At 34.6% G+C, this 26,695-nt stretch overlaps 1 protein-coding gene across 1 annotated transcript in view; it reads right to left on the reverse strand.

The window, feature by feature from the left end:
* Positions 1–26,695, reverse strand: part of LOC150075270 (uncharacterized) — a 142,067-nt gene that overhangs the window by 6,377 nt on the left and 108,995 nt on the right. The window contains exons 5-8 of the mRNA XM_090388423.1: positions 22,437–22,692; positions 13,130–13,279; positions 4,841–4,907; positions 299–345 (exon numbers count right to left, since the gene is read on the reverse strand). Of these exons, the coding sequence (XP_090244549.1) occupies positions 299–345; positions 4,841–4,907; positions 13,130–13,279; positions 22,437–22,692 (520 nt within the window). The remainder of the gene's footprint in view (positions 1–298; positions 346–4,840; positions 4,908–13,129; positions 13,280–22,436; positions 22,693–26,695) is intronic.

Below are 26,695 nucleotides of genomic sequence, written 5' to 3' on the forward strand. Positions count from 1 at the left end.
GGTCATAACCATAAAACAATAAAAACAATTTGCAATTTTCGGTTTATTCAGCTTTTTGTTTGTACAATCTGTTATAAACCTGTAATAAACTTGATATTTTGCTTATTAGAATCAAAATTCAATTTGCAAACATGATCACTATAACTGGTGCTTACTGTACTACCGTTAACTTAATAATAAAAAAAAGAAGAAGAAAGATCAACCTTTCAAATTATTCCAGATAACTGACTTCCGGATAACTGACGTTCTACTGTATTTACTTCTTAACACTCACAGAAAGATGGTACGGAATACTCACCTTCACTGTCCATTTCACAACGTGAACCGATATAATTCCCACGACACCTGTAATAAGCAAACCATATTAATATCTTGAAAATTAAAGATGTTAACAATAACTCAACACATTACATACACATTATTCAAACCTCTCACATCTGGATCTGATCCTTGTGGGACCTTGGAAATAATATGATTACCCAAAATCTATAATATGATTATAGTCACACAGAGAAAAATAAAAGCACAAAAAACCACACATTTCTATATTGTAATTTACTGCATAATGCATTCTACATTACGTGAAAAGTAACACACAGTACATGGAAAAGTATTATATTGCACAGTACAGTAAAAATAAAATTAATTCATCAAGAAATAAACTTTTAATGCTTTATATACTGCAATATTTTAACCAATGAGCATGATGATTAATATTTTATAAACTTATTAAATAACCTATTATTAGTACGATCCATTTACAAGATAAAATGTATAGATGAATTTCAATTAAAGAGCTTAATGTTCAGAACCAAATCAACCAAATCAACTTTAATTTCAATTAAAGAGCTTAATGTTCAGAACCAAATCAACAGTGGGGGAGGGATGTCATTTGGCCTAGGCCTTAAGGCTCAAAAGAAGCTTTAGTTTTTTCAAATAAATTTTCCTCGGTAATTAGTGCATTTGCACAGAAGAGGTTAAAAAAACTATCTGCTAAATAAAAAATACATTAAAATTATGCTTTTTTTTTTTTTTTTGTATCTTCACTATTGTTTTCACGTATCTTCATTTTTCGTTATGATTAAAAGCCTTAAAATCTGGAAGTGCTCTAAAAAGGTGTGTTAATATTATATCATCTCTTTTGTCTCACTAGATAGCTGACCTGATGACTTTCATACTAATATAATAGTATGAACCAGAGCTGTAATGTTCAATATGTTCTATGTTGATATCAATATTTTTTACGTTGATATAAAATAATAAGAGAAGTTTACCTCAATATACTGTATTTCCCCATGTATAAGATGCACCTTTTTTTCGAAAAATTTGGGGTCAAAAAACTGGGTGCGTTTTATACAGTGGTTGCTGATTTTTTTACTTGCATTTCCCGCTTTTTCGCGCTTGTTGTCTTTGCGCTCATTGTTTCGCACTTGTTACCAGTATATTAGGTTACATTTTGCCACGTTCTGCCCAGAAATGGCTCAGAAAAGATTTTCGTACAGTGCTGAATTCAAGTTATGAGGAGTTGTATGAATTTTATGATGAATAAAACTTGGGTTCAATAACTTTATGTAATACATTTTTTTTCAAATTTTGGGCCCCAAAATTAAGGTGCGTCTTATACATGGGGAAATACGGTAATACGTAGAACACTTCCATATGACACTTTCCAGGGATCTGGAGAGTATCACACGGAAGTGTTCTACGTATTATATTGAGGTAAACTTCTCTTATTATTTTACAAATACTAATATAATATAATACATACATAATTCACACTAATATACGAATAATGCATCAGTACATTTTCTATTTACAGGAGAAAATGTGCTGATGCATTATTCAGAAAGTCAGAGTATGCAGCTTACTATTAGTATTAATAGTGGCAAATGATACAAGACAGCAAGCTTATATTGCACCAGCCAAAAAAAAAAAGAAAAAAAAAAAAAACCAACTTCATCTATTGACCCCTCCAATAGTAGTAGTAGTAATAATGGAGGTATGTGATGCAAGCATATGAGCTTATGTATCAGCCAAAAAAGAAAAAAAAAAACCTATTTCACACATCCATTCCCTCTAAAAGCTTGTCCAGTTCCTCCTTGAATTTATTCAAGCTATCAACTTCTACAACGACAGATGGAAGTTTGTTCCAGCAATTAATAACCTGTTGGCTGAAGGCAAACTTCTGCACATCTATTCTGCAACCATACTTACTCAATTTGAATTTATGTCCCTTCATGTACATCAAGAGGAAAAATCCCATCAGCACTGAGTTTGCTCAAGCCATTCAAACCTCAAACACATCAATCAGATCACCTCAGACTTGCCTAGTTGTTGTTATTTGGTTTTTAGGAGCATTAGCAACTAAGGCTATATTGCTCCGGGGATATGCAGTGGTCATTCCCTGACCTTTCTGCATCCTCCGTATTTGGTGGCTCACAGGCTCGAAACCCGGTCTAATCAAGAAGCATGTGCTACGCACTGCTGCTCCTGCCCACCTGGCTACGGAGGCGCCAGTTGCCTAGTCTCACTGCAAATTGCAGAACTAAAGCCTTTCATAGTAAGAACACCCCCTTTGTTCCCCCTTCTCTGTACCCATTCCAGCAGCTTTAAATCCTTCCTAAAATTATAATATTATTATATTACATTATCTTAATATGATTACATAGATCAGTATCTCTGATTTTTTCCCCCGAGACTACTTGAAAATTGCCAAGGGTCTTTATGGGTCACTTACTGATTTTTTGCTTGTTATTTAACAACTTTAATATGCTATGCCACAGATGCTAAAGTAGTTAAAAAAAATACTATTGAATTTAAATTTTAATATAATGAAATATAATAGTATAATATAATTATATGAAATACAATGTAATGTAATTTTAATATAACGAAATACAATAGAAAAACAACAGTATTTTTTATTCTTTTTTTTATAATATCGGTTGTCTCAGATAACTATTGGTGATCCATAGACAACCCTTTTAGAAACCTTGGCTGTGGATTATGGTATAATCCTCACCAATAACTGAGCTTTAAGCAACAGAATAAATTCCTAATGATATAATACATTTTGCATTAACAGATTTTCATTACTGTCAGAAGGAACCAAAGAATGATGCAACTTTTTTTTGGACTCTCCCATCACTTTTTCCATTGGCAAAGAGCCATAAACCATCTTAGAATATATGGCATGCCTTCCAAAATTATCCCTAAATTGGTGTGTTTTAATTCAATCTTATTGGTTTATTTTAAATCTTTTGTTATATTTTTGAATAACCGCCATGTATATTTTACATGATGGTAATTCTATAGTTCCTCTGGACAGCTATTGCTATATATTTGTTTTCCATTAAATTCTTCTTAATTGGACAGTGCAATGTTTTCTATACCACAGAGAATGCACATACAGTAAACCCCCGCTATTCGCGGGGGTTATGTTCTTGAGAAATGCCGCGAATACTGAGTTATGGCTCCCATAGTAATAAAGGGGTTCCGTTCCAAAGTATGAAATATATAAGAAAAACTAGTGTAAAATTTTGTCTATGTATGTATTATATGTACCTTCATAATATGACTATGTACAAAGACAGTACATAGTGAAATGCAAGAATATGGCATCGAAATGAAAATAAGAAACAATTTAATATTAAATGTAATATTTATTAGAAATTTCAAACAAATCTTTCAAACTAGCGCCTTTGCTAGCTAAAAAACTTATCCTGCCAGTGCTATCACCAGTTTCGCTAAAGTGTTGATAAAAGAGTTTTGCCTTTTCACGAATGATGAGTGAACTTAACGGAATTTTATTTTGAGTTCGGTCTTCTATCCGCAGATTTAAAGCTTTTTCCATTTTTTCTAATTTAATATCACGAATTACAGAGCAAATTTTTGAAGCAATTAGCGCGTTTTCACGGACACTACGGCAGATTTTTTCTTCCGATTTCTTGATTGATTGTACCGTTGACTCATTGATTTTATAATGTTTTGCCACTGAGAAGACACTTTCACCATTAGAAATTTTATCTATTAACTCAATTTTATTTGCTAATGTCATCACCTTCTTTGATCTTTTCACATTTCCCTTGTTATTTGTAGCCATATTTTTGTACGGGTTAGGAAGAACTTGTCCACAATGAAGTCACTTTCTTCCATTAACACACTCGAAAAAGTCGTTTTACACTGCAAAATGGTAGATTTATCACTTTTGTAAGCATATAAATTTATAAATTGATAAATTTATTCAATTTATAAGCATATAAATTAAAAGCGAACGATGAAACCTTCCATGAAAAGCGCAGAACACATACTGAACAAGGATTAGCGAGAAACATTCACACTCGGCATTTTGTCACCCCTCTCCCCCACCCACTGAGTGCTGTTTTGACCAGGAAAGATAATTTTAGCCACGCCCATGTTTTTTTTATGGCGGAAAATGTTCACGGCGCTTTAAAATTCACATTTTTTTAGGTTTCATTTTATATTAAATCAGTGACCGCGAATAGCGGGGGTTTACTGTAGTTTAAAGACAAAACATATGGTTTGACATGTGTTTTTGTCTTTAAACTTTCTTAAGCATTCTCATTTAAACTATATACACAAACACATGGTTGTGTATATGCATCATGGTTTCAGTTGTGTTTGCACTATTCTAAATAGTCTAATGCAAATCTTAAAACAGTATAACTACCAAACTTTAGTTCAATGTATTATTATAAATATAAGAAATTATTTTACATTTATATGTGAATGAAAACATATATATAACATATGTTTTCATATGCACAGAGGTCCCACTATTTAAGTAGAATTGATCTATGGCTAGTACAGATGGACTTACTTGCACGAACGTTGACCATCTTCAACACTACATATTCCATGGTTGTTACAGTACTCAGCAGAACATGCTGAAAGAAAACAGACAGTTACATGAAATTATTTTCCCAAAAGTGAAAAAATCTATGCTTTAACTTGCTGAAAAACTCCAACATATTTAAAATAAAATGGAAATAGCTATATATCATTTATAAGATAATTTCTCACCATTATCTGTGGATTTAAACAAGATTATTATATTTTGATCTATCCATACATAACTATGCAGTTTCAGTCTCCTGTCATGAAAGCTGAATGTTTGTCTGATGTGGTTTCTGAGAGACATTGCATAGGCACCGAATCATATATAATGAAATTAATTATCTTTGTTAGGTTAAAATGAAACAAAAACATTTTAATATTATACCAATGTTTTGCTAAAGAAAATGACCTTTGGCATTTCAGAGCAATATGGATAGCTGATGTAGAGTTTGTGCAGAAATGTATCACTACAAGTTGAAAAAAATCTTCTATAAATTTTAAATAAAGCAAGAACTCAAACTGATAATTCAACTCTATGGAGACAGTATTATGTATTTTGAAGTACACTCTCCTTTACTCATCCTGGGCAGATTATATATTTCCTCATTTTCAGACCAAATTTTATTAAAACAGTCATTTTTTGTTCTGCACAATTCTGAAGTGAAACTTCTTTTGGTACACCCCAGGCAGTTTTCACATGGAAGTAACTTGTGAGCGTTGAATGGCAAAAATCGCCACAAAAATGCGACACGAAATGACGCATGATGCAATCAGTACCCCTACAACATGACCACAGTGTAACTAGAACGCATGTCGCATTTACATATTAATTCGCTATATCTCAGCTTCTAGCAGTCTGATTTTAATAATTTGAAAACCAAAATATTTCTTTCATTATTCTCTACTGTATTTCATAAATGTTTCAAAAGATTCTAAAGAAGTTTCACTTAACTTAAGCTATGTGTATTAAATACACAATTTTTTTTTCCTTCTGATCAACTTCCATAATGTTCTGTTCAGTAATTCTGAGCAATTTTAAATGCACACTATTAAATACACAATATTAAAATCACAATGTTAAATGCACACACTGGTCAAAAAAATACAACTTTTGTATTAAGACAGTCACAGACAGAAGAAATGCAAACAGATGCAAAGAAAACTATTACGTAGGGTGACGATATGTCGCTCCATTGGGTATAAAGACTGCCAGGCTGTGCGACTGTAGTAATCTGAAGCCAGAATAAGGAAAATGCATGATCTATCAGACTTTGAAAAAAGTCTTATCATGTGTGCATGTTTAGCAGGAGTCACAATTCTAGAAACGACAGACATAACTGGTGTCTCAAAAGCATCCATCTCAAAGGTTTTTAATGACTGGAAAGCAAACAGTTCTTCCACATCTCAAAGGCATAAATGTGGCAGAAAAACAACACTTCAAGAGCAAAGCCATTGTACTCTAAGGAGGACTGTATGGAAAAATAGGGCATCCAGTGTGCAGCAAAATAACATCTTAATTCAACAAAGCCCAGAACTGCCCTATTTAAACCCATAATTCAACCCAGGGAAGCTAAGAAATTGGGTATTGGCAGTCACTTGCCTATTCAGAGGCCACTTGTTTCAGAGAAAGACAAAAAACATGCTTTCAGTGGTGCCAAGAACATTGTGATTGGACAGTGGCACAATGGAAGAATATCATGTGGTCAGACAAATCACGATAAACTTTGTTTTGCACTGATGGTAGGTAGAGAGTGTGGCAAGAACTTCATGAAGCAAAGGACTGTGCTTGCCTTGTTAAGACAAGCCAAGTATCTGGAAGTCATACCATGGTATGGGAAATGTTTTGTTGGCATGGACTGAGTCAATTGATACTGGTGGAAGGTCAAATGTCATCAAGGGAGTATCTGAATTTTGTATCAGAGCTACTGTACCCTGCAATGTTACACTTTTATCCCAAAGGTTATGGCCACCTTATGGATGACAGTGCATCATGCTAGAATTGTACAAGAATGATTAGAACATGACATGGATTTCCATCATCTTCCCTGGGCCTAATTTACCTGATCTCAATAGGATTGAGATTACATCAATTAAGGCAAAACTACTAACATCTTCAAAAAAAATCCTACACGCACTTATAGATAATATTTTATGGGATAGGTTCATATGGAATTTATGTATGCAGCAATGTACAAATAAGGCCAGGAGAATAGTCTCTTTCATTCTGGCCCACATATCATTCAATGTCCTGCCAATCACAACAGCCTAACTTGATTTCAGGAACAAATTGTTTAAGAATCTTTATTGTAATTTTAACTAAAGCTGGTGATGATCTATTATCGTTGTATCACTAAAATTTCCTTGATAAACAGATATCGGTACAGTTTTGTAGTGTTCAGCTTTGTCAACTGTAATGGCTATAAACAATGCTACTTGTACCCAAGCCTTTATCTCTGAAATAATGATATTGTAAAAACTTTTAATTTTTTAGAACATTGGTACACAATCTACTGAAAACAATGGCTGTAGTTAGGCAAGATCTTAATTTTTCCAAACTCCAACCGCAGATTGATTTTCACGCAATTCTCTCTCTCTCTCTCTCTCTCTCTCTCTCTCTCTCTCTCTCTCTCTCTCTCTCTCTCTCTCTCTCTCTCTCTCTCTCTCTCTCTCTCTCAGCACTGTTGGCTTTGTTATATGCATAAAATGGCAGTATTTGTTATGTTAGATAGCAAGTAACACTTATCTTTTTAAAATTTCAATTTTTTGTGAAACTGTGAATAAGAATTGTTATCAATTGTTATCAATGAAAATATACAAATTTCATATAATTTTTTTTTCTAATCCTGCAATACTCTTTAATACTTTTTAAGAAGACAAATTCCTTTTAAATTTGGTGACCCTAACAGATAAAACACTTCAGGTGGATTTTCTTCCCTATTCCTAATATTTACAGAATTTTTCAGTATAGACTTTCTGGAGTGCAACAGATCATTTGTAATCAGTGAAGTTCAGAAAAGCATGGAATAATGGGGGTTTTTTGATTTAACCTGACAGCGAAATATCAACAAACATTTGAAACCATATTATTAAATTACTGTATAGTCTCAAGAGTACTGGATTATAAAAACCCAAATGCGATCAAAAAGTTTGGGGACTGAATTAATATTTCAGAAATTAATATTGAGATGTGTCTCCTTGGGATTGTATACACTGATTTCAGTGCTTCTGAAACTTCTGGAAGCATTCTGATAGGCTTCTTTTGGAATTGCTAATAGTTCCTGTGTTACATTCTGAATAATTAGCATTAGTAGAGGCATACGATGCAAGAAAGCAAGCTTATGCGGCATCAGACAAAAAAAAAAAACGCTCCCATTTCACTCCTCTGTTTGTCCCAAATACCTGTCCAGCTGAGTCTTAAATTTATTTAGGCTATCAACTTCCACAACAAAAGTTGGAAGTCTGTTCCACCAATCAACTACGCACTGGCTAAAGGCAAACTTCCACACATCAATCCTACATCTGTCTTTCCTCAATTTAAATATATGCCCTCTCAGGTGATTATTCTGAGCAAGAGGAAGAATCCCATCAGCATTGAGCATGCTCAAACCATTCAAGACTTTATACACCTCATTCAGATCACCTCACAGGTGCCTAGTCTCCAGACACTATAATCTGCAAACCTTAAGCCTTTCTTCGTAAGAGCAACTCTTCATTTCATTCACTAATCTTGTTGCCCTTCTCTGTACTTGTTCCAACAGCTCCACATCCTTTTTAAAATGAGGCCTCCAGACCTGTATACAGTACTGAAGGTATGGCCTGACCTTTGCCTTATACAAGGGGATAATCGCCTCCTTATTCCTGCTAGAAAAATTCCTGTATATCATTGACAAGACACCATGAGCTACTCTTGCAGACCATCTGCACTGCTCAGAAAACTTCATATCTGCCTGCACAATTACCCCCAGGTCCTTTTCATTCTCTACCACTGTCAGTGTTGATACCACAGAGTTGATACGTTACTCTGGGGTTACTGCTTCCCATATGTAGTACTTTACATTTGTCGATGTTAAACTTCATTTGCCACCTCTCAGCCCATCTGCTCAACTTTTCTAGATCCTGTTGCAGCAGCATACCGTCATTAGTGTCCTTAAAAACCCTGCCAACCTTCGTATCGTCTGCAAACTTGGACGTTAAGCCTGATATACCATTATCAATATCATTTATAAATACAGAAAACAACAATGGACCCAACACTGAACCCTGAAAGACTCCACTAATAACATTAGTCCACGATGAGCAGTGTGCATTGATTACCACTCTCTGTCTTCTCCCCCTCAACCACCCCTTTATACATAGCAGCAATTTTCCTCCAATGCAACACTGCTCCAATTTGTGCAGCAGTCTTCCATGTGCAACAGTATCAAAAGCCCTTATAACATCCAAATATATGATACCAAAGTTATTCCGTGCATCCAGTTGCTTTGTGACTACATCATAGTATCCAATCAAATTGGTCAGACAAGACTTGCCCTTAACAAAACAATGTTGCGTCTGAGCTATAACTGAAGTATTGTCTAGATGATCCTGCAGTGCTTCTTTAACCAGTGCCTCCATTAATTTCCCTGGAACAGAAGTTAAACCAACAGGTCTACAATTACTTGTGTCGCCCTTTGATTCTCTATGAATTGGGGTCACACTTGCACATCTCCAGTCCATGGGTACCTCCCCTGAGTCCAAGGAAGCTCTTATAATTATGGCTGAGGGTTTGTTATTTCCTCAGTTGTTGTTCAAGAAACAAAACAAAACAAAGAGCTAAATTAAGTGAGCATGGCAGATGGGGAACCACAGTGATGGAATGCGTTGCAAGAAATTCTTGAATTGAAAACACACAATGTGCAGAGGCACTGCCATGATGTAAATGTCAAATTCCTGCAGCTCACTTTTCTGCCCATTTTCTCCAAACAGCATTGCAAATTGACATAGAACTGTTTTGTAGGATTCCACTAATGCAGGATAAATTCATAATGAAGAATAGGTGAATCAAAAAAGTAAAATAAGCATGATTTTCATATTTGACTGAAATTGATTTTTTTTTTTTTTTAAGGGTTTTGAGAAGACAAACTCTTCCATTTAGAGGACTGGGTCATAGTAGTACGTACACTTATATTTGTTAACTCGTAATGATGAAGGAAACAAAGGTCAGCAGTGGCATTTTGACAAACATCCTGACATGCAAGAACTCACTACCTTGTGATCATCAGTGAGGATGCAAGACAAAAATCTGGTTGAAATGCAACATTCCTAAATCTTGTGTTAAAATTGCCTGACATGTTCCATAAGAATTATCAACTTCAGTAGTTAAATGTTGATCTCTTCTGATCAGATCATGAACATGAGCAATTGAATCATTGATTTTTGAAGACGAGGGGTAGCCAGAGTGAGGATCATCTTCAACAGATTTGCATCCCTCTTTTAAATTTAATACAAATTCGCTGCTCAGTATAATCACTAATTTTAAAATGCAAGGAAACACATAAAACACCTATTCAATGCATGCTAATTCAGAATGGTTGAAGTAAAATGGGCTAATGTTATTATGTCTGGATGAGTAGCTAAACATATTACAAGTCATAAATCACTATGATACAACTTTTTGACTACATACATTACATATATTGTTGTTTTCAATATTTATTAATGATATTGATGAAGGTATATCAGGCTTAGTGTCTAAGTTTGCAGATGATACAAAGGCTTTCAAAGTAAAAAAGCATTTTGAGTATGGTATACAGGTCTGAAGGCCTCACTTTAGGAAGGATGTAGATCTGCTGAATGGGTGCAGAGAAGGGCAACCAAATTGATGAAGGGAACAAAAGGGTGCTCTTACCTAGACAGTGAATCAGAGTGAGCTACTGCAACAAGGTCTAGGAAAATTGGGTCTGAGAAATGGCAGTTGAAGTTTAACATTGGCAAATGCAAGGTACTGCATATGGGTAGCAATAAACTCACAGTAACTTATCAACTGTGTGGTACTACACTTAAGGTAGTGGGAAATGAAAAAGATATGGGGGGGTAATTGTGCAGTAAGATATTAAATTCTCTGAGCAGTGCAGACATGCTACCAGAACAGCTCACTGATAGTTTTGTAAATGATATACAGAAACTTTGATAACAGGGATAAGGAGGTTATTATCCCTTTGTACAAGGCTATGGTTAGGCTGCATTTTGAGTATAGTATACAGGTCTGAAGGCCTCACTTTAGGAAGGATGTAGACCTGCTGAATGGGTGCAGAGAAGGGCAACCAAATTGATGAAGGAAACAATACCTAGAAAGACTTCAGTTCTGCAAATTGCAACTTCTGGAGACTAGTTGATCTGATTGAGGTGTTAAATGCCTTGAAAGAATTGAGCAAGATGAATGTGAATGGCATTCTTCCTCTTGCTGAGACTACATACATGTGGGAGCATAAATTTAAGTTGAGGAAAGATGGTTGCAGGATAGATGTGCGGAAGTTTGCCTTCAGCCAGCAGGTGTTTGATTGTTGGAACAGGCTTCCATCTGTTGTTGTGGTAGTGGATGGTTCGAATAAATTCAAGGAAGAACTAGAAAAATTCTTGACGGGTATGGATAGAGGGTGGGTAGTATGATTTTTTTTTTGTTGATGTTATATAAGTTTACTTTCTTGCATCATTTTCCACTACTACTACTACTACTACTGTATGTAGACAAGGTTCTTTGCTTTATTTTTTTTTAGGAAAATTAAAAACTTAAAAATAAATGTGTTCTTATATTTATGTATGCTTTTTCACTAGTTCTTTAAATAATCTGGATTAAAATGGTCTTTTAAATTACATTAAAGTCACCTTAAAGAGAATAATAGCAATAACAGCTTAACTGACAGTACTCACCTCAAATAATCTGCTTAGTTGTATGGTGTTTAAATCAAAGTTGTGGAAATTCAATTAAATTGCATAGAAATGGAATTTAAAAAATTTAAAAATAGAGTAGGTAATTTAAAAATAAAGAGTAGGGATTATTAAAACCTGTAATTAAAATTTATTCTTAAAATATTATTCTCTTTAAATCAAATTTAAAATAACGGTACATTAAGAAGCTCTATCAATCAACTAAGTGTCAAATAAAGTCACCTTCAACTTCTTCCATACTTAAAATTACAAATTAAATTCACTACCAGTAAAGAATGCACCAAACTAAATTTGCACAACACAGACAATTTCTTCCCTTGTAGCATTAAATCCTAAAATTTATGTTCTATGAGAGTATTCTATAAAATTCACCTGTGGGCAGTCACAGGAATTAAAAATAGAGACCCAGTGCATATCTAACATATATTTTCAGGGACAAAAAATACTTTGCTCAGACATCACTAATGCAAACAAAATTCAAGAATATGCTACTGCCTTTCTAAAGGATATTGATAATCTACAACCACTAATGCAGTAAAGGTAATGGAAAACATTTCAGTTGCTGTTAACTGTATTATTGTAAAAGTGTGTTATTAAAGAAAAATTCATTTCATTAACTATTAAAGAACATGAAATGCATGTGTTGCATTTGTTCAATATAAACTTCTGTTTCCATTCAAATATTTTCCAGTTGTTTTTTTTTAAAAGACAAAGATGCGTCAGTATTTTTTCAAACATGTACGAATTCAAAACTGGAATCTACAGCACCTTAGTACTGTGAATGGGTTAAGCATTTGGAATGCATCATTATTATTTAATCATCCTTTACATAATTATATATAATTTGTGCATTATAAACTATAATAGTATGTTTATTCTCATAAACACAGACAAGGCCTACACCAATAATTACATCCAAAAGTAAATGATAAACAGATAACAAGCTGGATTGTAGGCTCATTGAATAATTCAAAAAAGTAAGCTTGATCTTGATAATTAAATTACCAAGCTTACTTTTTTTTTTTGTTTTCCACAGAAAATTTAGTTTTTCTTTTTAACATTTATAGTTAAGGAATATTTCATGACAGGGAAAACAAAGGAGCAACTGTCTTTTTATGTAGTGACAAACTCAATAATACATCAGCATTTTGTTCACAAAATATTTACTTAAAATTCTTTAACAGAACTGAAGAAGGATAAAAGTATAATTTTCTCTGGATCCAGTAGAAAACATTCTAAAATGACTGCTTATGGAATATTGATGTACAGCACCTTTTTCACTTTCTTCTAAATTCAAATCATTAGCAAATAAAAAATTTCTCACTCAAAATTTGCTTGAACTCACCAATACATTGTCTTCCACTCCTTCGCATTTCTCCTGGATACTTATCCATGTACCCAGGTTGACAAATGCACAGATAAGTGCCAAATACATTCTGACAAACTCCATGGCTCGAACAGTCATGCATGATAGGATCGGCACATTCATTCAGGTCTTGGAAAGTAAACAAGTAGAAATTAGACAACATATATACAAATTATACAATATTTGAAATGTCTGCAATGAATAAGAAAAAACAAATGTATACTATACTTCAATATGTACTGGGCCAATGAAAGAAATGAAAATATATTTTAGCTGATGAAACTACCATGGGCTTTAATGATTGAGCAATCCTATAGGGCAAGCTTTCAATAAGGTTTCTTTATCCAGACAGCAGATTTTTCACCACTTATTCCTCAAGGTAATAGCTAGTTCATTCAAAGAAGTTGGTATCTTGATCGGGCTTTCAGTTGCTGCTCCAAAAACATACACAAAATGGTCAACTGCATTAAGATCAGTGCTCCAGGATTGCCAAGACAAGTTTTTTTGCTCCGACCACACACGAGGGAGGCATAAATTCAAATTGAGAAAGGACGGTTGCAGAATAGATGTGCAGAAGTTTGCCTTTAGCCAGTGGGTGATTGATTGCTGGAACAAATTTCTATCTGTTGTTGTGGAAGTTGATAATTTAAATAAATTCAAGGAAGAACTAGACAAACTATTAGAGGGAATGAATAGGTGAAATGGGAGGTGTCGTGTTTATTTTATTTATTTATTTTTTTTGGCTGATGCTGTATGAGCTTGCTTTCTTGCATCATTTTCCACCACTAATTCAAACTACAGCCTTATTAATCAAGGTGTGTGATTTTGAGTAATGTTGTCTAGATACAAGAAGTGGTGGCTTTAGGCACATCAGCAACTTAAACCATATTGTGACAGTGTGTATTATTTTTATATGTTCAAAGATCAATTTGTATGTCGGTGCAGGCCGAAAAACCTGGAATAATTCACAGGGGAAAACTCCCCTTCCTGAGAATTGTTAACTAAAATGCCAACTGAAGAGGCCTTTAGAGATTCCTCCACTCAATAATGGGACTCAGACCTCTCCAAATGAGTGACAAGTGGCAAACATATCTATACTGTGGCAGGCATCGGTAGTCATAATTGCATGCTTAACATCCAATGGGCCTAGGCCCAAACATGATGTGGAACAGGCATAGACCATTATGCTACCACAACTGAACTTCATTTGTACTGATTACACGAATCCGTTTCACTTCACATTACTTTTGTACAATCAACAGTCCTCAGAGTGCAGGATCATCAACAGTTGAACCATCGATATCAAGTGGACCAATCTGATTCATGCCCTTCCTTCTAGAGTTTACATAAGTAAAGAACATTTTGCTGTTTTTCTTTGCATCCCTTGCCAAAGATCTCTCGTAATCTGCCTTCGCCTGCCTACCCTCCTTTGTAACTTGGTTACAGATAAACTTATATCTATCATAGGCTTCTGTGTAATGTGTTAATTTATATGTATCCCATGCATTTTTCTTCTCTGCCATATGTCTCATTAGTTTATCTGACATCCATTTAGGCCTAAACCTTGAACAATATTTCTTAGTTGGCATGTAAAGCCTAGTAGCTTCCAAGATAAGTTCTTTGAATGCTTCCCATTTTGAATTTGCTGTTGGTAACATCATAAGTTGGTCCCACTGTATAGAATTTAAATACTGTCTCAGACCATCGTAGTCGCCTTTACGAAAGCAATAACCCTTCCCTTTACCCCTGATGGTAGTTACCTCTTTGAGTAAATCCCACTTCAGCACACTGTGATCACTGCCACCTAGTGGTTCCTCTATCTGCAGATTCTTAATGCATGAAGAATCACTACTGATAATCAAATCAAGAGTATTACTCCCTCTAGTTGCCTTCCGAACATGCTGATGTAGAAAACAATCATCCAATAAATCCACAAAACCTTGCTAGTGTGTGAGTGACCAACCCACAAATTCCAGTCAATATCTGGGAAATTAAAATCCCCCATTATAAGACTCTCTGATTTACTGGCCCACTCTATTTCCCTGTGGAGTTTCTTATTATACTCATCAGAGTCATTAGGCCTATAGCACACTCCTACTCTCAATTTTGATCTCCCAATGCTTATGTCACACCAAACTGACTCGACACTGCACTATCCAGCGATGTCGACTGGCTTCACTTCCTTGGATTTTATGTGCTTCTTAACTAATAGCATAACCTCTCCTCCCTTCCTATCCTGTCTATCCTTTCTGTAGACGTTGTACTCCCCAAATTCCAGTTCTGCATTCCTTATATCTGTGTGACACCACATCTCTGATATCCCATCAATATCTGCCTTTGATGCTTTGAGCAATACCTTAAATTCATCAAATTTATTTACCAAACTCCTAGCATTGGTGTACACGCAAGTACACATGCACCTGTTCTTTTTCTTAGCTACCTTAACACAACTCATGTGTTTACTTGTACCGCAATGACTCCCAAGAGTCTCTGAAATATCCTGCATCTTGTTTTCCAGGCTTCTGCTCATTCCAATAGAAGCAGTGCAAGAATCACTTTCACCTCTGCCACTGGCTGCTGTTAATCTATTAGTCCTCGTATCCCCCCAAGCTAGCAGTTTTCCGAGCCACCTAACACTGCCTCGATAGCATCAGCAAATATTCTTGCACCCTTTCTATTTAAGTGTATCCCATCCCTGTAGAAGCAGTCCCTTCTGTTAACAAGTACAGACCAGGCTGAAAAAAATTCTACCCCTTGACCCTTGCACAATCTTTCCAGGGCCGAATTGATTGACAAGGCTGTCATCATATACTCCCTCCTATAGTGTCTGGGCAGAATTGCAGACACTTTCAAATTCATTCCTAATTTACGGCTTTTTTTCAACAGTGACCTGTACTTGTTAAGTAATTCTGCCGGTCTCCTACTCTTAATATCATTAGTGCCAACGTGTACAACTATATCACCTTTTGTGCCCTTAAAAGATGATATTCACTCTACAATGTCATCAACCTTTGACCCTGGCAGACATACCCTGGTCCTGTTCCACCTATCCTTTTTACAAAGCATGTTCCCCGTTTCCCTGACAATAGAGTCACCAATAACTACTAGTTCCTGTGGGACCAGTGCATTCTCCCTTGGGAGTTGTCGCTGTGTTGCGCAATGACCAAGTGCAAGCTCTGGCATTGATGTGGGCAGCTGAGAGCTTGGTGGGCCCCTCACTTTAGATCCTTCGAGGAATAGAAAATTTAAAATCTAAAATTTAATTTTTTGCACATCTGTGAACTGCTGCATTGTCTAGCATGGATGATGAAGATATCATTAAAATACTTGCTCAGAAGTCCAGGAGAGAATATAGATAATTTGTCTTCATACAGATAGCTTCTATTAAAAATAAGGTTTTTTCAGTTATTTAATATTTCAATTTATATTATACATAAAACAATATCATAAAGAAACATATGCAAGAATGGTTTTGATAATGTATAATAGATTAATAATGTGTTAGCAGTACCTTCAGCAGTAAATTCTACTATGGAATTGGCATTAACAATCAGAAGAATTAAAATAGAGATACCTACAGAACTGTGGATACTGAAGACTTTGATCAGTGGAAGCCTTCAGTTCCTACAATTCTGTGTGGCATGTCCTTCTAATGTTTTTCTATCAGTAAAAAAAAAAAAAAAACTTCCCCTAATCACTCATATTATTCCCTTACCAGAAATCTCCCATCCAATTCTTTCACAAATTTTATCAATGGCCATCTTGGGAGGTAATTGATAACAATCTGCCTGCCCAAAGGTAAACTTCACCAGATTTAGAGTTTGGTTACTTCCTAAGGTTTTATATTTTAAATCAAATTGTCTCAGCACCAACAAATATACCTCCCTCATTCATTTTCTTCAGAGCCATATACATGTCTTGCCCTTCAGGTATGATGTCTGCTTGTATTGGAATCCCCTTATCTTTCCCAACTTGAAATATCTTTAATTCTCCTCCGCCCACCATGTTTGTAAGTTACTCCTAGGTTTCTGTCATTTGTTTGGAGAGATCTAGTTCCAAATCCGAACAATGACTGGAAGAATTTCTTTTAACACCTTTTCATTTTCTATATTTAGCCTATCTTGGATAGAAGTGTAGAGTTTCCTTGCTGAAATATTCAAGTTTTCCCTCCCAGAAAACAAACACATTTATCAGTGCAGAAGTACCATGTTGCAGTCAGTAAAAAGTTATATGGTTTATTAAGAATCCTGCTACTGACAGCTACAAGCTGGGGAGATATGATTATTAGCCAGTAACTGTCATAGCAATTAACTTGTGTGTTGCTATCTTAATGGACACAAAACTTGTGTCCATTAAGATATGTAAAAGTAAAGTTTTTTTACTTTTACTGTAGAAGTCTAAAAGCATACAAAATTGAACTAATTTAAAATCAAACTGAGATAGTAACTGGCATTACAACTACTGAAACAGGTTATCTGTCGATGTAAACAAACACTGGCATGCTTTTTTTTTTTTGTTAAAATGTATCTTCTCAATTGTCTGCACTGATATTGGCTGTATGTTAAGCTCTGATAATATTATTAATAAAGAAAACATGGCAAAGCAGGCCTTTGAAAACCATTAAATCTTACTGAATATAAAAATATTTATATTCAATAATTCAATATTCAATAGAATTATTTCTATAAAAACAAAGATGCTTAGTTATGATACAGCTTATAAAAGTATGGCTTCCATCATAAATACTCAAAGAAACAACTTTCCCATGACTAAATATCATAAATATCATGGCACAATTGGCAATTTTATTTTGATAAGTATTTTTATGAATTTTATGGCCATATTTTATATCTTTATCTCAAGAAGTTCCTGAACATGACAACATTATTGTATATTATCCCTTTTTATAAAACTAAGCTGTCTGCCTGCCATTCAGCTTTTCATATCAAAAATTGGAAATTTTTATTGTAGTGTAATGTCTGTTGTGACAATTATGCACAGTAGCTATTAACATAATGCAAACCACCTTTATGAACAAAAAATTACAAAAAAAACTTTTTTTTTCCTGAATGCCAAAAATATCCACTACACCAGAGGCAGGCAGCATTGTACAAAGTGTAATACTGTCTATATTATTAATGTTCAGAATCTAAATTTCTGTATGCAGTGGGAATTTATGTATGTGCATTCAAACTTTCTAGAAATAAAATGGTTACATCTCTTTTTGATGCTGTATCACTACATCCTATGCCTAAATGCAATAGGATGTGATGATACAGCATCAAAAAGAGATGGAACATCTTTAAAAAAAGAAGTTAAAATTCAAATGTCTGACCAATTAATGTGAGCAATGAATCAATAGCACAACTTTAAAAATATGGTACAGTAAAATATATGGGATGTTTTTTAGAACTTTGGAAGCTAGATCAAAAGTTCCAAAACCATCCCATATTTTAAACTTTTGTTAACTATTCTTTTCAAAAATACCATTGCAAAAAGGAATCTTACTTGTGTAGAACATATTTCCATGTAATATCGTGATAAGAAAAAGACGTGAAAATACTTTTCTGCCCAACAGAAAAGTATTTTTGTGTACATCTAATTGTAAGGATAAACCTATATTGCATGGATGCCATGTGAGTTTATAAAAGATGTATGTGGTAAACATGTATAGTATCTTATGTAGGGTGGCTCCTGAATATTAATTCAACTCCGTAGGTGTGTGAAAACACTAACATCAAAAAACAAGGAGAATGCACTTGTCAAATCAAGGATCCCCAATGATAAGGTTGGAAGAGTAGTTAATAATCAGGATTCTTCAGGATGACTTAAATAGGCTTCAGGGGATGGTCAGAGAAGTGGCAATTATGTTTTAATGCAGCAAAACGCAAAGCCTTACACTTGAGGAATAGCAGCAGCCCCAAAAAAAATATACGCTTGGTGGGATTGAATTAAAAAAAAAAAAAAAAAATTCAATGAAGAAAGAGATTTTGGTGCTACAATACAGTTGTGGACATGAAGTTCTCCATGTCCGGGCAGCAAGGGGACCATTGTGTCCAACCGATGATTTATCAAACATTTGCTTTTATAGAGAGATAGGGAGGTCAAAATCTCACTGTACAAGACAAATGTAAGACCACACCTATAATACTGCATCCAAGTATAAAGACCACACACAAAAAAACATCAAATGACTTGAAATGGTCCAAAGACGAGCAATATACCTGGTAAAATTGGTGAAAGAGCATCCATATGAGGAAAGACTGAATATGACAGCTACAGTTATCCAAGCTTGATAACTAGACATCTTACAGAGGATCTCATTGAGGTCTACAAAGCTCTAAGAGGAATAAGTAAAATAAATGAGAGTGAACCACCTATGTGATACCTACATGAGGAGGAAACCACATAGGTGGTTCATTTTATTTTAGTTATCTAATTTTGGTTGGTGCATCAAAAGCCTGGGGGCTTTCTTGCTCTATATGGCTAACACTAATACAAAAGTACTCTAATTTTTCCAATTCAGAACATGATAGCTTATGGAATAAATTAATGAGCACTGCCTAATGGATCAACCAGTGGTGTATAGTGCCCAAATCATTCCAACTAGGTGGCAAAATGCCACTCAACTGGAAAGATTTGGGTTCATATTCTGCTGATGCTGGAAACTTACAAAGACTTTTACAAAGGGAGAAAGAGGATGGCTTAGACAGACTCAAGAGGAAGTGTAAAGGCTATTTCCCTCTGGAATTATTCCTGGATTTGTTATCATGCAAACAAAAAAACTGACTTTAGAATATACAGGCACTCCCCAGCTTATGTAAAATACTCAACTTACGGAAATTTGACTTTACGTAAGTTTTTGCCAGCCGGTGCAAACTCAAAAAATTCGTAGAAACATATTTTGCATCCCATAGGAATAAATGGAGGTATCGTGAAAATATCTTAATGTGAACCCAATAACACACTGCGTTTTTTTTTTTTTTTTGGTAATTTATTCCAAGACCTCGGAAGTTTAAATATTCGCTATATAACTAAGCTATTTATCTCTCTAAAAAGTCATTTTTATAATGGAAATTGCATTACGCTTTCATCGCTATCGTTGTTCCATTATAAGAATCAATTTTGAACACCTTTGTGATATTTTTCTAAAGCACATTTCCGGACATCATGACCATAAAACAATAAAAACAATTTGTGCTTTCCGGTTTATTGGGCTTTTCTGTTAGTGCAATCTATTATAAATGGGTAGTAAACTTATTATCAATCTTATTGCATTTGCGATAATACCGATAACTGGAATCCTAAAAAACATAAATAAATTTTCAGAATCTTCTCTTCATTCCGATTTACTTATTACAATGGTGAAGAGAAAGGGACCAATGGAAAGTGCAAGTGCTGGCAGTGCTAGGAAATGAAACAAAATTCATTTATAAATTAAGATGATTAATTAAGAAGTATGAAGCAGGACAAAGTTTGTCATCTATTGCACGGAATTAGGTCTCGCTGCTTCAACAGCGAATACTATTTTAAGGGACAGTGTGCATATAAAAGAACCTGTTAAAGGATCAACGCATTTAAGTTCAACAGTGATCACAAAAAACTGCATTCAGGTGCTATATCGAAGATGGAAACGCTATTAATAATATGGATGGAAAATCAGATTCAGAAGCAAGTGCCCCTGAGTCCAATGGCCATTCAAGCAAAAGCAAGAAGTATTTATGAAGATATTAAGGATAAGTACAGCGAATCCCAAGTCAAGTTTGTGGCAAGCAACAGGTGGTAAGTTCAAGTACTGTGCTGGTTTTCAAAACATTAAAGTATGTGGTGAAGTTGTTAGTGCCAATTCTGCAGCTGAAGAGAAATTTTGTGATGTGCTGGAAAAGCCTCCTTCTAAATCTCCACAGCCCTCAACTTCCACAGCAGCATGCTTATCAGCTGGAGAGTTAATTCTGGCAACAATGCTTGAAAGGAAAAATTTGCTGACGTTATGCCTGTCTCCTCTCTCTTTTTGTAATTTTATAATTTATGTAATTTTGTACACTTTTGTAATTTTTCCTGCGCATGAGATAAAAAAATTGAACAAATAATTCTATTTTCATGTTTGTTGAACATTTCTTTTTTGCTTCGATCAAATTCAGTGCACATAGTTGTGAGTGCTGCATAAGCATTTAGGGAAATTCTAACTTGCATAAAATTCGACTTACATAGGGTTCCGCGGAACGCAACCCTTATGTAAGTTGAGGAGTGGCTGCACACAGTTTACTCAAAACAACTTGAACTTGGCCTCACAGATCCCACATACACAATGATTCTTAATACATATTTTGATAATACATGTAGTGCATTACACTTCAGGCACATTCAATTTTTTTATTTCTTAAATTAATTAAGTTTTTTCTTTTTCTGTGATTAAGAAGTAAAAAGTAAATATTATTTTTTGCCAATTATCTTGTTACCAATTAATTAACTAACGATGTATGAAAGTAATTGTTTTCACTTCATTGCACATACTTAGCAACATAATAGTCATTCAACATTTTGTAATGCTTTACTTATATCCTCCTGGATTTTAATAACAATGAAAGGATAACACACATAACATATTTCTACCATGATTAATATAATAATCAAATAGTAAAAATAATTCATGATTTATATATTTGTAACCTGATAACAAAACAAAATCAGCTCATCAAAAATAAACCACTTCATATGCACAAACCAAGAACATTTCTTTTTCTGTGCATTCACTATACTGCCCCATTCATTCCTCCAATCAGCTCACAGTAACAAACAACATCCAGTGCTTTCGCTACTACATACAGTATATGGATAACCTATGTAATACGTATGAAAAAAAGGAAATAATAATTGTCAGATTTCTATTTGTATAATTTTAATAAAGTTTTGGATGCATCAACAAATATATCTAAAGGAACTAAATATCAAATTTCATGATCCATCAGAAAGGACAAAAGAAAAGATAACAGGCAATTTATGCATGTGCAAATGCATCTAAAAAGGTAATAATTTATGCTCTTAAACCGAATATCTGGTTTTGTATACAACCACAATATAAATGTGCAGATTTTATGATAGAGTCAGTAACTCAAATGGGAAATGAACTACTAATGTCAGTTTTTGAAAAACTGAAAAATAATTGCACTAAATGGTATCGGGATCCAAATTAGGTACTAAATCATAAAATGATCCAATAAAAACTAGTTTTAATACAAGTTAATTTCACCAAATGCAGTCAAATAACATTTAAATCTGTTCTTACCTTCTACAGCAGGAACAGGATTGAGTGGTCCTTCTACATAAAGTCGACTTTCTCCAATGTTATGATTATGACTAGTAATAGCATTAACTAGTTCTTGCTTTAATAGTTGTTGTAATGAAGGTAATTTTGTAAGTTCTTTCTCCTCCAACTGCACTGTAGCATTAATGATCAACTTATTTCTCATAGGGTAGAATTTGTTCACCGACACACCTATGAAATCACGAGCAAACTTTGTGTAGGAAAATACTGAAGTTAACTAAAAGAAAATATATTTTAAAAAATATTAGTTAAGTCTTTTATGGATTTTTCTTTTATATATTTTAAGTATACCTTTTAGCCTAAACAGTTTAATGAGATTCTACCTTGCACGGCAATTTCCTTTTGTCATTTGAAATCCACAAAACAAAGATATCTCAGAAATACAGTCCAAAAGTTATTTATTAAAAAAAAAGAGAAAAACATTAATGGTAATCTTCAAAGACATATAAGTCCATGAACAATTCTGTGCAGTAGGATTTGGAAATTACCAATAGCTTTCTATATTACATCAAAATATGATTTGTCAGCAATGAATATCATCTTTAAATAACATCTTTGGACAGCTGCTGCTATAGCAGCAATGGCAAACCTTTTCTGACCTGCATGCTAAAAAGAAGCTAAAAAAATATACAATTTTCATGTGGCATAAAAATAGTTTTTATTGAGATTATAAAAAAACAACAATATTTGAAAGTTTCTAATGAAAGGTTCCATAATTTTGTGTAAAATTACATTTAAAATTTTCATTACTGGCAAGTCTGTAGCAGCTGATTTTATCTAAAAAGAACTTGATTTTATCTAAGTACCAAATTCCAAAATAAAATATTCAATGGAGTGGGAAAGGTCTAGTATTTAGTGTGTGAGGGTATCTGATTACTGTAGTTCATAATTTGGAGTTGCTATTTGGGGTTTATCAAAATTTTCAATACATTTAATTGAAAGGGAGGCACAGAGTGTGATTCATGGAAATTTCTGTGGGCGCAGTTCTGATGCATATATGATATGCCTGATGGAAGTAAGCATGTATGTTGGAAACATCACTGCAGCCATACCTAACCTTTGTCAACATACTTGTTGACACAGGTTGCACAGTGAAATATGTTAGTTTTTCACTAGGCAACTTTGCTGACAATCAACAAGGAACATCACATTGTTTAACCTGTTTATACTGTAACTATAAACTGCTTGGTCTGCTTGGCTTGGTGATTGTAGAAACAATGGTTTCAAGGATGAGAAAACTATTTTCATCTCAGTTTGTTTGAAGATGTTTTGAATTCTGTGGGCTAACGAGCTGTGAATGAGAAAGGGCAATATAATGCTATGGTTTTCCAGAAGGTTAAACTCATATGGTGTGGGGCAGTTTGATGGCATGCAAAATGACTTCAAATATTACCGGTGGGGGCACAGATAATGGAGCTTGCGTTCAAAGTCGGTTTCTAGAGAGCAATATTTCTTCACATTTCAACATGTGTGTGAATAAGACAAGAATCATAATAAAGGAATTGAGTGTAGGTTATCTGTAGATGCAGGAGTAAACAGGCCTAGGTCCAGCACACCTAGGTTGCCCAGTGAAATACATCAGTTCAACATTGGTTACATACAGCCACAGTAATGTTGCCAGCACAGAGATTCATAGATTTATAGTATATACAATGAAACTGTGCCCACAGAGATTTCAACACATGCCCAACACTACATGCAAATACCCCTAATAGAAGAAATGAAAATTTTGATAAAGCTAAATAGCAATTACAAATTATGAAACATGGAAATGCTAGCTATAACCAAATACAAATCATCATACTCTCACACACTGAATGTTGGACCCTCCTTTGAAATTTCTGAATATGGTGTTTGGACAAGATCAAGTTATATGGGCTCAATTAAGAACCAATCCAGTACAGACTTGCCGCTTCATGCTTTTAAAAATCCTTGCTTTTTCTCACACCTGTCCTTACACAGTGATTGACAATGAGACAATAACGTCAAAAAAAAACTAGTCCACTTCTTGCCAATTTACTTCTGAAGTCACCTTCCTCCATTTTTTTTTATTTATGGTGACAAGTACACTTCACAGGCTTTCACATCCCTCGGCTTTCTTTTTACTCTCTTCTACTCTTCTTAGTTTCCCCTCTTACATGGAATATTAAATAATCAGCATTTAACATTCCATATGAGAGAGGAAAGTATCAAGAGGTGAGTTGTCTTTATAACAAAGTATTTTCTTTATCTTCTGTTTGATGCGCTTGTCCAGTGTGTAAGCAGAGTGTATTTTTGTTAATTATACGAAACCGACCTCTTCTGGAAGAGAATGTCCAGGAGAACATACCTCATTAAGGATGAGGCTAGTTTACCTGGACATAAGCCTATGGAAGATGGGCTCACTCTCCCATTGGGTGTCAATGTCTCTTGAGATTTTAAGCTGAAGTCTTTGTTGGTGTATTACTCTAACATCCCTAGAGTACTTAAATAACAAAACATCAACAAAAGCATGCTGGGAGTATTTTGGCACAGTAATAAGAAGGCCTGGGTTACAAGATATTTCTTCAATGAATGGGCGCTTGAAGTTTTCTGTCCTTCGGTGAAGAGAGTGAAGTCTTGAGAAAAATAAGCTTCCTGCAAAGGCACTGCTCCTGCTGGCTAATGCAGCAGGCCATGGTCCCGACCTTGTTCAATCTCTTGAGGCACAATTTGACTTTGTTCCAAGTCAAATTTTTGCCACCCAACACCACTCCTCATCTTCATCCAATGGACCAGAAAGTGACTGCAAACTTCAAGAAAATTTATACCAAAAAATGTTTGAAAGTGGCTTTGCAGCAACCTCTTTTGAAAATGCTGTCACACTCAAAAATTTTTGGAGGTCGAAGTTCAACATCCTAGACTGTGTGAGGCTAATTGTAAGTTCTTGGAATGATGCTTCCCCCAAATGCTTAAATTCAGCCTTGAAAAACATCTGGTCTTTAATCATCCATAACTTTGATTGATTTGAAGATGATGGTGCTTTGACAAATGATACTGTCACTCTTGGTAAATCAATGGGGCTGGAGGTTGACGAAGAATATGTGGAGGACCTTATTTATGCTCATGAGCATCAGCTAATGCCAGAGGAGCTACAAGAGTTGGAGAAAATTACGAAGAGTGACTCTGGAGAGGACACCCAAAAAGCGTCAGTTGAAGAGCTGAAGACTGTCATTTCTTGTTGGTAGCATTTAAAAGAAATGGTAAAAATACACCCCAACATTAAAAATACTGAACTCATATGTGCAAAATGGAAGACAAAGTCATTTCTTACTTCAGGAGACTACAAAAAAGTTGTGAAAAACAGTCCACTTTGGACAGTTTCTTTGCCAGTAGCAGCAAAACACAAAAGACTGAAAGAGACACATGACATCTGATCTAATCACACCACCACTACGTCACCATTGATTTCATAAGCTCTGCACTTCAAGTCTAAGGTAAATGCTAATTTATTGTTTGGTTTTTATTTTAAGATGTTTTATAACTGTTTATTAAATAATCTTTATAAAACACTCATTTTTAATGTAAAAATCAAGTATAACATGTAAGAAATACTTATTTTATGTATTGTTGGGGTCACCTGCCAAGAGTTTAGAACGAATTACAAGAAATCAATCTTTATTGATTTCAACTTACAATATTTTCAACATACAATGGGTTTTGTGGAACAAACTGCCATCGGATATTGGAGCCTCACTGTACAGTACATAAATTAATAAATATTAAAAAATAAAAATAATATTAAGATTTTTTTAATTAAACACTTTACTCAGGACCAACCTGAGATATTCTGGTGTTCTAGACACTACTGCCTGTGTTTTCATTACGGGGAAAAAAAAAAAAAAAAAGGTCCAGAATATAAAATATCATAGGTTGGCCCTGTTCCCATACCATAATTGACACATAGGGGCTCAATTTGGTTAGTGTACAATTTTAGAGTGTAAAATTGTCTTTCACAATTTAAGACCAACTTTTCATCTTAATTCACCAAAAAACTTGAAATATATTTTAAATTTCAATGCCAACCTAAGAGGTAATGCCGACCGGGCTAGCCGGGTGGGTAAGGTGCCTGCCTGGCAACCCAAAGGTTGCGGGTTCGATTCCTGCCTCGGGCTTGGATCAAAGTACTGCAAAAACCTTGGGAGGTCCTTGAGGTTGTCACAGACATTCTCTCAGATATGCCAGACAAGCTGTACTTGCTA

The sequence above is a fragment of the Mastigoproctus giganteus genome, chromosome 14, assembly GCF_048544385.1.
Source record: "Mastigoproctus giganteus isolate SK-2022 chromosome 14, ASM4854438v1, whole genome shotgun sequence".
Taxonomy (NCBI): Eukaryota; Metazoa; Arthropoda; class Arachnida; order Uropygi; family Thelyphonidae; genus Mastigoproctus; species Mastigoproctus giganteus.